At 36.4% G+C, this 16,189-nt stretch overlaps 1 protein-coding gene across 4 annotated transcripts in view; it reads left to right on the top strand.

Annotated features, from left to right (window-relative positions):
• Positions 1–16,189, top strand: part of LOC132132082 (contactin-associated protein-like 4) — a 103,606-nt gene that overhangs the window by 18,806 nt on the left and 68,611 nt on the right. For all 4 annotated transcript variants that reach the window (XM_059544320.1, XM_059544321.1, XM_059544319.1 and 1 more), the window contains exon 2: positions 1–62. This exon is cut by the window's left edge and continues 49 nt beyond it. In XM_059544320.1, coding sequence (XP_059400303.1) covers positions 1–62 — 62 coding nt within the window. The remainder of the gene's footprint in view (positions 63–16,189) is intronic.

Genomic DNA, 16,189 nt, shown 5'->3' with positions numbered 1-16,189 from the left:
GAGTTCATCAGAGCTGTCCAACAGTCACGGGCCGGGCTTCGCCAAACTCAACCGCAGAGACGGTAATTCAACACCTTCAGTCATTATTCACTCTTCTGCTTCTACTTCTGCTTTGACACAAATCTCTACTGTATAAAGTGCTATAGAAATAAAGGTGACATGTTATTGGAGTTAAGTTAACTAAAGCTTAGATTATTAAAGGAAATGTTGTTACCTGAAAAAATAAATTATAATAATAACTAAAATTTAAAACAAATGAAGATAAAGCAGATGCCAAGGCAAAATTTCCCATCTTTAATTTAGTTCAACTACTAAAATATCTAAAATTGAAATAAAAATGTTTAATAAAAACTATATAGACATTTAAAAAATGTATGAAAATTACAAAAACACAACAAAATTACTACAACTTTAACTACATTGAAATGAAAACAGAAAAATAAAAATGGATTCATAATATTGATAACTATTATAGTATTACAATTATGCTAAAAAGTATCATAAAAAATGCTAGGAGAGCGCAGGGGCAGGGGAAAGTACCATTTTTCAGAAAAACTTTATTTTAAAAGATAATGTTGTAGACAGAGATATATTTCTGCTGTGGTCAGTAACTCAGAAGTGTGGTCTATCAATACCAGGTGGTATTTTATAGAAATGTAGAAAGATTTCAGTATAATTTCACTTTGAACATAAGCTGTACATTTTTACTTTCAACCCCATCAGTTGGGACGAAAGTAACACAACAGTATAAACTAGATTTCTTTCTGTTACTCTTATTTTTATTAAGTATACCTGACTATGACCTTGTTAATATGTAACTGCAAACATATTCTGTTCTTTATTTTTGCAAAAAATTATTAAATTACATTTTCGTATTTTTATTTTTAATTATTATTAAATCAAAGTTTAATCAAATATCTCAAAACCCGACTGTACAAACCTGATTTTTTTTTTTCAGTGTATTTTTATAAAACACTTTTTCAACAGCATGAACAATATAAAAATTAAATCACATTAGCATAATATAAATTCTAAACATAATGTAACAGTAGGCCTATTCATTTTTCCATCCAGAAACCCCCTCTTACAAACATCTGGATTAATCCAGACCTCTGTCTGTCTTTCTGACCCTCAATCAGACATATTGTTTTGGTATAATATGACTGTAATGAATTAAACCTTCGTATTCATCCGGAAGAAGGAGGCGGGAACCGGCAGACAATCACAATAAAACTTTAATAACAAAATAAACACAAAACAGCGCACCAGCCCCTCACGGACGACTGGTGCGCGCAAATAAAAACCAAAACACAACTAAAAGCCCAGGCCTGGTCCTCTCTCGTCTTGCTCGGCCCTCCACCAGCTGGGTGATTTCCTCCGCGGTGCCTGGCGGTGGCACTGGACGGCCCTCGGCAGACGGCACGACACTCCTCCGCCGCCCGGTGGACGGCGACGGCTCCTCCGGTTTTGGGCAGCCGGCAGGAGTCCCCCATTCCCTGCTCCTCCGGATTCCTTCATGGAGGCAGCAGGCTCCGGCCCCCTGGCGAACGGCGCCGACTCCTCTGCTCCCTCACGGACGGCAGCCATCCCTCCATATCGTGGGCGGTCGGCAGCGAGCTCGCCCGTCCCCGGCAACTCGGTCCAGTCCACCGCCTTGAGCGTCCATGGCGGCACACTCCTCGTCTGCTCTGTGGCACCGCGGATTCACCACAGCGGCGAGGGATCTTCAGCAGCGCGTCCCTCCTTCTCCCGGGTTTCGGCACCACTGTAATGAATTAAACCTTAATAATCATCGGGAAGAAGGAGGCGGGAACTGGCGGACAATCAAACAACATTTAATAATTCAAAATAAACACAAAACAGCGCATCAGCCCCTCACGGACGACTGATGCGCGCAAAATAAAGACCAAAACACAACTAAAAGCCCAGGCCTGGTCCTCTCTCGTCCTTCACTGTCGTCGCTCCAGTTTTATATCCTTCCATCTCCTCTGTGGGACTCGCAGGTGTAGCGGATTTCCCAATCACTCCACCGGCCTCACTCGTGTTCCCACATCCCTCGGCCCCGCCCCACTCGTCACAATGACATAAACATTTTTAATAATTGATGCAAGACACTGAAATGTACAGTATAGCATCCACCGGAACAAAAGAAACACTTCTTGTCACTGTAGTGGGACAAAAGTAACAATTGTTACTTTCGTCCTGACAGACACTCCTGACATTTAAACCCGATTTACTTTTATACTAATAAACTTTGATAATGCAAACTTTAGGATGTGTTGAAGCCAGTGGTGGACAGTAACGGAGTAGCTTTACTTCGTTACTGTACTTAAGTACATTTTTCAACTATCTGTACTTTACTGGAGTAGTTTTATTTTGAGTAACTTTTACTTTTACTTCACTACATTCCAAAGCATAAAATCATACTTTTAACTTCACTACATTTCATAAAACATATCATTACTCCCTATAATATATCACGCAGAAGCGGTGTCTGATTCATCATGAACGAACTGAGTCTTTTCAAAATAAACTTTTAAATCTGATCGCAAATCGCACCAAACGATTCGTTTACGAATTAGAATTATCCGACTGCAGCTGTTCTGGATCTTGTGAGCGCGCGTGCGTCTGATGTTGCTAAAAGTAAGTTATTAATGTTATTAAGTTATTAAGTTATTAATAACTTATTAGTAAGTTATTAAGTTATTAAAAAAAAAAACATTACAATAACACAGATTAAATTCAATAACTCATGAACGTTCAAATTCCCCGCTACCGTAATGTTAACTGTTTTTATATTGTTTATCATCAGTAACGTTTTATAGTTTAGATTAACAAGACGAGTAGACAGACATGAATGTTTATTCATAACCGTACTGAAAATAAGTAAATATTGTTAGCTGATGCTAACTGTCTAGCTTACAAGCTTGCTGGTGCTAAGTTGAGGTAATTTTTATAAATACTGTCCAAATATTTTTATTCAAACACCTATATATATATAGATTACATCTGGGGAGAAAAGAAAGGATGTGTTGTTCAGAACACGGTAACTACAGTAATTATCAAAGTGGGAAGAGATGCACCCCGTTTGGCCAGGGGTGTTTTTATACCACAGACAAGGTTTGAGAAGGAAAAAATCATTATGAAAATATAATTATATTTTCCTTAAAATGTTCTTCCTAACTTCAGGCCTTATTATCATGTCATATAGAACTGTGATGTTCTGTAAAACAACAAACTTTAAAATACTTTGTTCTTACTGGTGAAAATCTGATGGTCATCTCTGTTTTCTCTCAGGTACATCACAGTGTAAGCTTCACAGTGAACATTACTCTCATCAGCGTAGTCCATATAAACAACAAAAATATATCTTGACTCCACATCGTGGTTATTTTGGAAAAAATCCCAGTTATTTTGAGCAGTAGGATTATACAAAATATGTGCTAATATAAAATTAAATTAAGTAGCCTATATAAAATTGCAAACATCTATCACATAAAAAATCAAGTACTTTTGTACTTTCACTTGAGTAAAATTGAAAAAGGAGTACTTTTACTCTTACTGGAGTAATATTTTATTATATGTATGTGTACTTTTACTCAAGTACTTCATTTGTGTACTTCGTCCACCACTGGTTAAAGCACTAAATAACCTGAAGATTGATCATTACTGTGACACGTAAAACAAGAAAAACAATTTATAAAAAAAAATTACCGCTTCAATAATTTACTTTTTGTACTCGAAAACAGTTTTACGGACGTAACTGCAGGAAACGATGAAGAAATCACTTAGTATTTCTCAGTTCTGTCAAGGGTTGCATGTTGAACATGCTGTATAGCTTGCAATGCACATGCAGTAAGAGCCTCTGAGAAAATCGATTTGTTACTATAAATAAAGCACATTGTTTTCTAAAAAGTGTTATTTTAGATATTTAGAGACTGTTTTAGATCACAGAGACACCTTTATAGTTTCTGTTCATTTTCTGAATTACATTTTATTTTTAGTAAAAAAAAAATATATATATATATATATATATATATAAATTTTTTTGTTTTTTTTGTTTTTTTATTGTATGGTATTATTTCATTATTATTATTATTTTAAACATATCTGTATAGTTTAAATATATATATATATATATATATATATATATATATATATATATATATATATATATATATATAGTTTTAGCTTATTTAGTTTTGTTAAAAATGAAATGAAATTGCTCTGGCAAATATATGTGTTAGGGCTGGGTATCGATTCAGATGTTCCAGATCGATTCGATTCTCGATTCGATTTTCTATACTCGATTCTCGATTCAACTTATTGAACATAGATACAAATACAAATACTATATGTATAAAAAAGAACAGTGAACATAAGTTTACAATTGTGTAATTAATACAAAGAAATTAAGAGCCACAAACCTGTATTTTAAAGGTGCCATCTTTCATGTCTGGCAAAAAAATCAAGTCATACTCCACATTCCATACCAGATGGGGGCAGTATGCCTCAATAAAGTGAATTGGTCTACTCTAGAGTAACAAACGAGAAACGGCATAGTCTCTATGCTCCGCCCCTACCTTCACAACAACCCTAGAGCATAGCTGAAGCCTATAAGACAGCGGTTCTCAATTGCAGTCCTCGCGCCCCACTGCTCTGCACATTTTGAACGTTTCTCTTAGAGCTTCAGACATTGGTTCTATTCGAACATAAGTGCCCTGCGAAGTGGACATCACAGGATATTCAGCCATGATTCCAGTTCGAAGTGAACGTAGCTATATGTTCCAATCAAAGTGCATTGAAGTGCGCAAGACGTGAATTTAAATTGTATTGATTTACAGAGGTATATGATGTCACAGTTGTCCATGTTTAAAGATGCTGCACAGCATAAATCAGTGAATGAATGTTTCGATGTGAGGTAAACTTCAACAGATTTCCCCTGCTCAGAGAGTAGGGAGCAATGAACATTTGAAAAACAGTTCATGCACGGAGTTCATTTCTAACGAGCTGATTATCTGAATCAGGTGTGTTAACAAAGAGAAACATGCAAAATATGCAGAGCAGTGGGGCGCGAGGACTGGAATTGAGAACCGCTGCTATAAGTCTTGCCTCCAGAGGAACGTTGGGTGATGTCAAGTGATTTTGAAACATGACATCTTCAAGCTACTCCCTTCACCTTTACCAGTGAATATGTTCATATTCGTTTTGTTCATATTACATTGAGTTGAATATACACATTATTTGAATTAAATTAATTTGACAGACAGCATTCTGTCAACATCATTGGTTAACATCAGACAGCTGATGTTGACCAAGCTAGCACCAACCAACGTAACCAGAGCTGCCAACTCTCAAGCATTCACCGTGAGACACACGCTATTGACTCTTTTCACACGCTTTCACGCCACACATCAATTTTCTCACGTACAGAAAAACCACGAAGCAAAGAGGACACGGAGACCAACAGACTAGTTAGAGCAAGTTACTTATGATATAAAAAAATGGGTAAGTTATAGCTAGCTAATTATCAAACGCAGCTACGGTTAGCCATCGCTAACATTAGCACGTTTATAGAACAGCCTTCGATACATTTCTATGTTATAACTTCCCGAAAAAAAATACACATACATATAAAACAAACTTCTAGCGAAATACTAACAGCATCTAACTTACCAATCCAAAAGAAATGTTGCAAGTTCGGTGTTGAACCTCTTTTCTTTCAGGTCCATCAGTTGTCTTCAGCGATTGAAAGCAGTGCCGATGTTTACACTGGTTCGGCTCCTTTTCTTATCGGATATGATTTGTGATTCCGAGCGCGGTTGTTTCCCTGTAGCGGGTGGTGGTCTCTTGCCAAGGGCTTCAGTCGCTCTCTTCCCTGAACTGAACTGAAGTAGTGGGCTGTACTTTCCACACGATTGACATCAGGTATAAGTACGCCCACAAGCCGTGCGAGTTATTCGTGTATTGCAGGTTGGCTGGTGGTTATGTTGCCTGCATACCGCCTCCCATGGCCGAAACTGGTATTACGACACCTGTCGGGCCAGGGCTAGTAATGCTAGTGCTAATTAAGGTTGATATCTCTGCAGCACTATAACTTGACATTTTTTAATGACATCATCGCCCTTATTTCTTCTCATTCTTTTGATGGGTGTAGGTCATTTTTTGGATATTTTTACCTCAATTTTTGCACATGGCACTTTTAAACTCTTTCATTTTAGGTACACTTGGGTACATTAAAACATAACACATCTCTAATTTTCAAATGCATACAATTATGTTAAATAAATACAATACAATTTTTTAAGCAAGATGAAAATTGCTTTGTTCTTGTCCACAACACTATTGTGTTTACAATGCTTACGAAATCTAAAATGCTTCCATATTTTTATGTGAAGGTGGCATCAATGTCGACAAACTACCTGAAACCACCATTTTAAGCACTGAATGAATGAATGACAGGTTCGCCTCTCGCTCCTTGGTAACATCGCACAAGGCAAATAAGAGGGTGACATCTAGTGGAGAAGACTTGTAATTAGATTAACGTTAATCTTACGTTCAGTGTTTGCGGAAATAAATATGGAAAAAAAATTTGATTCATGGCCTTTGAGAATCGATTTTGAATCGACCACATTTTATAAAAACGATTAATCGAAAAATCATTTTTTGTATGTGTATGTGTGTGTTATTTAATTTAATTTTATTTAACATTTATTTCTATAATATAATTTTTATTTAAGGTTTTAGTTTAGTTTTAACTCTTGTAACCCTGATTCTACATAAAAAAAACAATTGGTTAAATGTATTTTTTTAAGAAAAAAATTTAAATGGAATTAAGTAAAATCTACTTAAAGGAGTCATGACCCACAATTTTCACTTTTCCACGAGAATCAATGTAGGTTATGATTGCCTAACGATTATACACTGGCCGGGAAGCCGATATTTAAAAGTGAAGCGTTTGTTTACCTCAGGGTTTGTAAAATAGCCCACGTGCACGCGCACTCAAATACGAGATTTTGATTTCTTCCCCGTCTTGACGTCAAGACGCGGCAGGATATACCATATATGGACACCGCAGCAGGAAGCTCGCCCTTCCCCTCTCCCCCTCATATTCAGTCGAGAAAGATGCTGGAACTAGTGCACACGTGAGTTGCTCTGTGGTTGACTGCCAGAATCAACATGTAAATGTGTTTTCTCTACCAAGAACGGACCTACCTATCAGAGACCAGTGGATTAAATTCATTTTTAATGACGCGGTTCCTTCAACCCTTCCCACTGGCTTATCGTTACGTGTTTGTGCTAAACATTGTACGCCGAAATCCTTCACAAATTTGGGGCAATATCAGGCGAAGTTGGCATCGAAGCTCGGGAAAAGCGCCATTCCAACAAAATTGCCTGCAATTGAAACGGTAAGACTGTGTTTTTATTGCTCTACTGTGTGTAACAAACAGCATAACTGCTAATGCGGCTATTGTATGCTGCTATTGCGTCTGTCACTAGACAAATAAACGAAAGACTCGTGGTGAAGTAATAATTTATGTTCCCTGTAAACGGACTGCAAAAACGGACTTTTGACTGCATTATAATGATTTCTTAATTCAGAATATGATCAAGATTGCGTAGGTTGATGTGTTCGGGGAATTTGCCAGTTAAAAGTAACATTTAAAGCCCCTTAAGTGAACGAAATGACTCGAAAAAAGATTTGTTCATTTTGATGAACGAGTTTGAACAAGAGAGTCTGGTGTTGCCAGATTGGGTGTTTTTTCCGCTACATATTAAGGCCGGTTTACGGTGTGTTTTAGGTGTGTTTTCGCCTAGAAGGCTTTATAGAAATCTGGCATCCTACTGAACGAAGTTAAACTGAGAGAGAGCGTGGCGTTCACAGACACCAGAATGAACGACTTCACAGTAACGTTCATCAGGCAGTAATGCGGTACGTTCAGTTCATGTTCGCCCAAAATATGAACGAGTTCATGAACTATCGTTCAATGAACGCGTTCAGGCACAACACTGGCAGGAGTATTAGCTTCGAGGTATGGGGAATGGCTGCTAACGTACTTTGTAAAAAACAAATGACTGAGATCATCATGAATTCGGTTATTGTTTATTTGTTGCCTAACGCTTATATATGAGGCGCCGTCTAGTTTGTGTGTGTGTGCTGTGCTCGTCTTATATTTGTGTGTGTGTGCTGTGCTCGTGTCTCATATGAGTAACGTTATGTGCGTGAGTTCATATACATGTATGTGTGACCACTTAGTATATATGCAAGCGTGTTTCATATGTGTGCGTGAATGAAGTTAGATTTAAGCCCTAAACGGCTCCTCATACTTATACACTGGCCGGGAAGCCGGTCGCATTCATTCACAACTTGCGCCATGATGTCAGTTTGTAATGATATGCTAAAGCGTTACCTGCGTTGTCAACCCCCCCCCCTCTTCCTGCAACCAATCAACGCTCCCCTCATTTGCATTATTATAATGACCGTCCACGATATCAGCCAAAATATCGCATCAGATCTCGCGAGACAATAATGCCTACAGAAATAAGGGTCTGAGGAGCTCTGTGTTTATTTTTTTTCCATTTTTCTTTTTTAGAAGGGCCTGAAAGACTATAATACAGCAGTAGGTATCCAAGGTAATACGAGGGTATGACTCCTTTAACTAAAAAGGACAATTAGCAAAGAAAAAAATTAATTTAACGTAGCCAGTTAGAGTTCGATAAGTAATTTCTACTTAATTATTTGAAGTTTACTCTGTGAAGACTATGCAGTGTTTGATATATACCCTTTATTCAATTTCTGTAAAATAATTTCGACGTGTTAAATAAACCTAGCCTAATGTAGCTGAATAAATTAAAAAGTTTATTTCAGATTTACTTGCTCTGTGGTGCTTGTAATTTGTTTCTTTTTCTTAATTTTAATAACAACAACAACAAAAATGGCATATCGAGGTACATAACGTTATCGTGAAATAAAATTTCTCATACTGTGAAATATGATTTTGGTGATATCATACACCCTTTTAACAGCAACCATTTGGCCATGACTACAACCTAAACAAAAGCACTGTAAATACAACTCAAAAACCATTGGAAATTTCAACCTTATTAATTATTAATGCCCCAGGGCATGATGGGAACACCGGTAATATAACTTTATTTACTCAAAGAATCCTTGTAAACATGACCAACGATTTCAACTTATAAGTTCAAACTTTACAAGCTTAAATTGAGTACTAATACAGAGTTTACTTGTATTCTTGCCCTGAAATTTAATTATGTCATGTAGAAACTTCATTTGTTTTTCCATAGTATTTACCACTACTTTCCCTATCAATATACAGTAAGTGGCAAAATACCATAAAATTTATAGTATGTTGATAAATTGCTGTTTATTCTGGGCAAGAACTGCAAAGCAGTGGGTCATGGCACTTTTGATGCCAGCAAGCATCTGGTGTCATTTGTGGCAGCTCATCAGCTTCAGTGAGATTCAGCGGTTTATCTTTGTGTCGTGGCATTCGGTGTATTCGTGAATGCATCTCTCTTGAGGCTGACAGGTGACCACATTACAGATGAGCTCAAAAAACAGCCCGCCTCACGTATTAAGAGCAAATAGACATGGCACTGCAGCACAGTGTTTAAGTGCAAACATGTTTCCTACAGGAGCGACAACATTAATACCTGGAGTAGAAGGAAGAGGAATTGTTGTTCCTCACAGAAAGTAGTCTTCAAAGGTGTGACACAAACACACACACACACACTCATCAACAAACAAACAGCAGCACTTCAAAGACTGCAACGCCAGGTCTGATATTTCTGCTTAAAAGCCGCAGAGAAAAAAAACGGAGGCTGCAGTCGCCTCATCCGCACGACTGCTGGCTGGAGACTGAGATCAAACTCTGAATAAAACCAGCTCAACACGCTGGACTCTGGGAGAGAGACGGGCTTCTGGTTTGGGCGGTTTTGTAGCATCTTGAATCTTAAAGAGTCAACTTTTACTTGAGGTTTTGATACATAAGAGGTCATCGTACTTTGTTTCCGAATTGAAAACGTCCTTGTTACTGAAATAAAAACTTGTATTGACACCAGGCCCAGCGAACGCCAGATTCTAGATTAAATGAGGTAATAGATTGGTTAAACTCCGCCTCCACATAAAAATATCAATGCATAATTATGTAGCCCCGCCCACTGATTTGCATATAAGATTGTAGGGAAATAAAACAAATGCCGCTAAACCAGATCAAGCAACCAAGTAAATAACATGCCGTTAAAGATCGCAGAATGTTTGCAGTGCCTGGTTGTGGAAGAACACACTTTCTTAAAATATTAGGAATGTGTGTTAGAACATTATTTTTCAATAAAGTTTCAGCTCATGTATGTAAAACATTGAGCGTTTGCTTGCTTCATTTCACAGTGGTTTCCATTGTGAACTTTTCTCTGTTATGTGTACGTGTCTAAAGTCACAGATGGCTCCAACTATGAAGGACGCAGAAAGGTAGTTTACTATGCAAAACTGTCTTCAATGCAGCACACCCATAAAAACCAGCGTTTTTCGAGCCAGCCTAACAACCAGGGAAGAAAATAGCCCATTACTTATGGATTTTGATGTTTTTGAATGTAAAAACCTGTGTGGTAAGTCATAAGTGGACCAACAGTGTAAAATAAAATAAAATAAATTAAAAGCAACAGTTCATGACCCCTTTAAAGGTAGGGTAGGTGATTTTGGAAAGGCTTGCAGTAGCAACTTACCTTTAAAAGTATAAGATCCCACCCTCCCTTCATAACCATTCTCCAACGCCTCCTCCAAAACACATAAAACAGCCAAAACCTGGGCCGGGTTTCCTGATAACGATTGATCTTAGCGCTTAAGAGCATTTCCTACAAGTCATTCTACAATCGTTCATTATTGTTTCACGTGCGTTTCCCAACAATGCACCTAAAGCAATCCCAGTCGCTGTCCGTTTGTCAAGTGCTGAAATGTCATCTAAGAATGGCTCGAAATTGTATTACACTATCGTTTATTGACGTTAACCTAATACTGCGTTCCAGACAGACAACTTGGATATAATAACTATAATACAATACGATATTATATTATATTATATTATATTATAGTGTATAATATTATACTTTACATATTAATATATAATATACTTGATATGTTTATATATTATGTTTGGTCAAAAATGTTGCCAGCTGCCTGAATGCACTGTAACTCGCTTTGGATAAAAGCGCCTGCTAAATCCATACATTTATTTAAATGTATTTATTTATATACATTATAGAGAGAGAAGGAGAGAGAGAGAAGTTATTTCCGGGTCCAATACAGCTGGTTTTCGTGTACTTCAGCAAGTCATTGACATAATTTTTTCCCCCAGTCTTTGAAGCATTTCCTACATTTCTTCTTCTTTTTTTCTTCTTTTTTTCTGTTGTTGTTCAGTCATTTAATTTACATTTGTATTTACATTTTTTCTGCCCTTTTTAATTATTTAATTTATAAATTATAAAAAAAAAATCATGAAAGAAAACGAGTCATAAAGTGTACAATAAAGCACAATCAAATCCTCATATTATAATCACATTTCACTTGTATCAAGTTAAAGGTGTAATCTGCCGATTGTCCTGCAGGTGGCTGCATAAATCGTTCTTCTTACGATGCACTTAGGGCTTTACGATTACTCCATACAATCGCAACTTAAGTTACGATGCTTTTGGGAAACAGACCGTAAAATTAAGATCAGTACAGCATCGTACAATCGTTTTTTTTTTTCGAACTTCTTAGGCTTACGAAGCTTTTGGGAAACTCAGCCCTGGATGTTTTAGGCAATATAGAAATCCTGGCCAGGACGTTTCCTGTAAAAATTACATGTATGGTCACCCTATATACTGTATGTGCAAACACGGTGCGGTGCGCATATGTAGGGCGGCATGATTTAGACAAAAAATCATATCAGTATTCCCTTGAAATTGTGAGATTGTGACTATTAATTACAATTATCACAATTTAAATTGAATGATGTTTATACCATTGTTTGGAACAACTGAATGCCATATTTATAGATGCAAATAAACAAGCAGAAAACACTCAAACTGAAAAACATTGATTGCTTTTCTATAGCATTAAACCTCAACTTTTGGATTGTTTTTTTCTTTAAATAATCATAAAAAAGTAAAAATATGCATGGTATTATAATGTTATCCTAACACTAAAATGAAAACAATCAAACCCTTGTTAAAATGATTCTTTAAATGTTAAAAGAATCATTTAGGAATGAAAATTGATATGAGGAATCAGTCCCAGAATCGCTAAAATTCCCTACAATTCCCATCCTTGGTTCCCCAGACGTCACTCCACGACTTCATTGTCTAGACATTAGAAGTTTGACTTCTTCTGTAAGTACTTCAGGCTAAATTAAATTCCAAGATATTTGTGGCTCTATCAGAACCATGTGAGATTTCAGAAAATCAATAGAAATCTTAAAGCAGCACCATATAGGACTCAGACTAAAGGTCAAACCGAGTGGCACGTAAAAGTTTGGAAGCATGTGGAAAATAACAAATAGTTTGAGATTCCTCCAGGCTGATGTCTGGATCAGGTCAACGCAGACAGAAGAGTTTGAATCTCAAAGCACACATACAGAAAGTCCAGTTTACTTTAAACAAAGATACACAAGCACGCTTTTCACAACTTGTTAGGATTAGGATTGTTTATCCAAAGATTTAACTTCTGTCACAATTTACTCTATCCTCATATCATTCCAAACATGTTTGACACTGTACCAGTGTTATTTTAGTATCATTGATATACTAATATACTAGGGATGTAACAATGTAAAAATTCAAAACCCGAGCTTTTGAAATATAAAATTACTATATAAAAAAAAATCTTGACACCCTGCAAAAAGCATCCTAAGCTACAGTTCTGCTCATAAAGATTTCATTTCAGAATATGCAAAATTTATATAATTACAACAAAATAAGAGTGATCATGCAAATTGCACGTTATTTTTAATTAGCACTGTCATGAATAAGCTATTTATGTTCCTGTGGCTCAGTTGGAGAGCATTGCATTAGCAGCGCAAAAGGTCATGGGTTCAGTTCCCAGGGAACACACATACTGGCAAAATAATGTATAGCCTGAATGCACAGTAAGTCGCTTTGGATAAAAGCATCTGCTAAATGCATAAATGTATAAATGTATTTCACAGATGTTAACATGTATAGTCCACAAGCTAAATAACTGAATTTACAAAATAAAATGCCCCATGCAAAAATGTACTTACTGTACCATTGTCTGTTGTCTTTTGTTTTGAGATGGTTGTTCATCCTTGTTTGTCCTAAACAGTTCTTCTTCAGAAAAATCCTTCAGGTCATGCACATTCTCAGGTTTATGGTTTTCTTAAGTTTATGATTTTGAGATCCATATTTTCACACTAAGGCCAGTTGAGAGACTCACACACAACTATCACAAAGGATGAAAAGTCCAAACAACATTATTAGAGCAATAATGAATTTACAAGACTTTATGAGATTCTTCCCAATCGAATGCCTCCAAGCACAGGCCGGAATCCATGCTATATTTCATTGCACAAATCTGCTGGGATATCGCAGCCAAGCTCTTTGAATCATGGGATAGAAAAGCAAATTCCCCATGTGCTAATTCCCCAACCCCGGCAGACTCTCGCTGTGAAGAGCGCTGGGTTTCTCTGAAACCTTCCTCTGTGTCCGTATCATTACGGCTGCCATTAGCTGTCCTTTAAACCATCGGCTGTTAGTCTATCAGCAGGTGTAATCGTTCCTCACCATGTCGCAGATAAATAGATATGAATACTGCGCACAGGGTTTAATTAAAATGCAAATGTGATCATGTTTCTCATGATGGCCGCTGCCAATTTTTGATTTTATCCGTAGGATATAACAGCCATACTTACAAGGCCATTATATATTGAAGCAAAATAATACAGCTGTTAGAAACACAGAATGATTATGTTATATAATGTTATTTAATATATTAATATTTTTAATGTATTTAATTACAAATGTATATATAAAAAATTAAGTTCGAAATTATTATATCTGTAATTCACAACATATGCAATTAAAAAATTATTTAATGCATGTAATGTACAAAAATAGATATTGTAATATATAAAAAATGTGTATATAATTATAACTTTTTTGTGCTGTGTGAAAACTGAATTTTTAGTGCATGGCCAAAGGATAATAACTATAATTTACTCTTTCACGTGTTTTGCTTTTAACATAGTTTAATAGCATTTAAATCTGCAATCAATGTGAAAAAAGAGCAAATTAGATCCTCATTATAATCCCTTCAGATGAACTCAGCAGATGCAATTAACCAAAAAGAAGTCATTTAACTTCATATCCTCTTGTTACCTCATATATATATATTTTTTGCTCATATATATTTTTTTATTGCATTAGCTTCATCAAATGTTCAACAATCAACGATATAAAAGTCCCTTTTAGTTTCATCAGACATTTCTGCTGATCTCGTCCCAATCTAAACTAGCTTTTGTCCCTCGGCTCTTGCAGGTGGAAACGCGGTAAATAATAGATGAGATTCTGGTCAGTTCATTACACAGACGTCTGCTCTTCTTTGGAGTTTGCTTTGCTGAACTTGTTTCAGGGGTGATTTTTAACTTTCTTTAATCATGTTAGTCAGTAGTACATTTCTTCGAGTTTTCATTCAGTGGATGTAACATTTAGATTTAGATTAGATATTTACACATAGTGCATTTCAGAAATTACCATTTATTTTATTAAAAATACATGAAAAAATGTGAAATATTATTACAAATTAAAATAGCTTTTTGCTATTTGAATATCTGTTAAAGTGTAATTTATTTCTGTGATGCACAGCTGTATTTTCAGCATCGTTGTTCAATTCTTCAGTGTCACATGATCTTCAGAAATCATGAAAACATGAAACATTTCCGATTATTATCAATGTTGAAAACAGAAAAGTTGTATTTTATTATTTGATGAATAGAAAGTTCAAAAGAACAGCATTTATTTGATACACAAATCTTTTTGTAACATTAATGTCTTTACTGTCACATCACTTCAAGGCATCCTTGCTGAATACAAGAATTAATATCAAGTAATTACGTAATTTTAGTATTATTGATGTTACTCACCCCCCATATTTTCAAACTGTGTGTATGCATGTATGTAATAAATACATACATGTGTATGTGTGCATTTATTAAAAGTAAAATAATAAATGGGGATTGTGAAATATAATAAGAATTCAAACTTCATGGTTTGATGTAGGTCACTGATTAGCTAATAAAGCATTGCAGTCATTAGTTCGTCAGTTTCTTTCAGATTGATTCTGGTGCTGCTGCAGGTGTTTTAATATGATGAAACAGTGATTTAAATGTGTTGGAGCGCCACTTGTCTGCCCTCATCAACGACCCCTGATTAACCCTAATCACTTGGTTCGTTTGGAGGAACGTTTTGTCCTCTCCAGTCAGAAAATGGGCAATGAACGTCTGACTTTTGCTTTATTCATTGTGACAGCCGAGCAGAGATGAAGCTTATTCTGAATGAGACTATTACTCTTTAATGAGGGCCGTATAAGAGGTCGTTAGGATGGGTAACTCACTTTTAATGGAAACTGGGAAAAAGCTTGAGATTTTACATGCATGGAGTTGACGACAAACCCTTGTGATGTTTGACCAGTTGGATACACTCTGTTGCATTGTTGTGTGTGTGTATGTGTCTGTGTTTAGTTGTCAGCCAATGTCTTCTGATGCACATATTTAACTCAGCGTCTTGCTGCCGCTGCCCTAAATACTAAAATAGTCTAGTTATTCTGCTCCGAGGCTAACTTCTGTGATATAAACATTAAACCTCAGGTTTGTTTTGCTTTAGTGAACCCATCATTCAACAGGACTGATCAACAGCTCTAACTAGAGTTTACAAATGAGATCTCAGTAATATCTCAGGCATGAGATGCTGTACGCTTTAAATTCATCCTCTGGCTATTAGCTTTGGCGTTTCTGATGTGTTCGTCTGTCCTGGCTTGCTCTAGAATAGCCCCATCTTGAGTTTGGCTGTCCTGATTATGAGCGAGGCTCACCGGGCGACTGGATTTGGGTTCTGTCTGATGGCTCTATCCATCTGTCTCTGGTGCTGAACCTTCACTTTCACTTCCCTTGCTGCC

The sequence above is a fragment of the Carassius carassius genome, chromosome 49, assembly GCF_963082965.1.
Source record: "Carassius carassius chromosome 49, fCarCar2.1, whole genome shotgun sequence".
NCBI lineage: Eukaryota > Metazoa > Chordata > Actinopteri > Cypriniformes > Cyprinidae > Carassius > Carassius carassius.
This window is presented reverse-complemented; position numbering and strand designations above follow the sequence as displayed.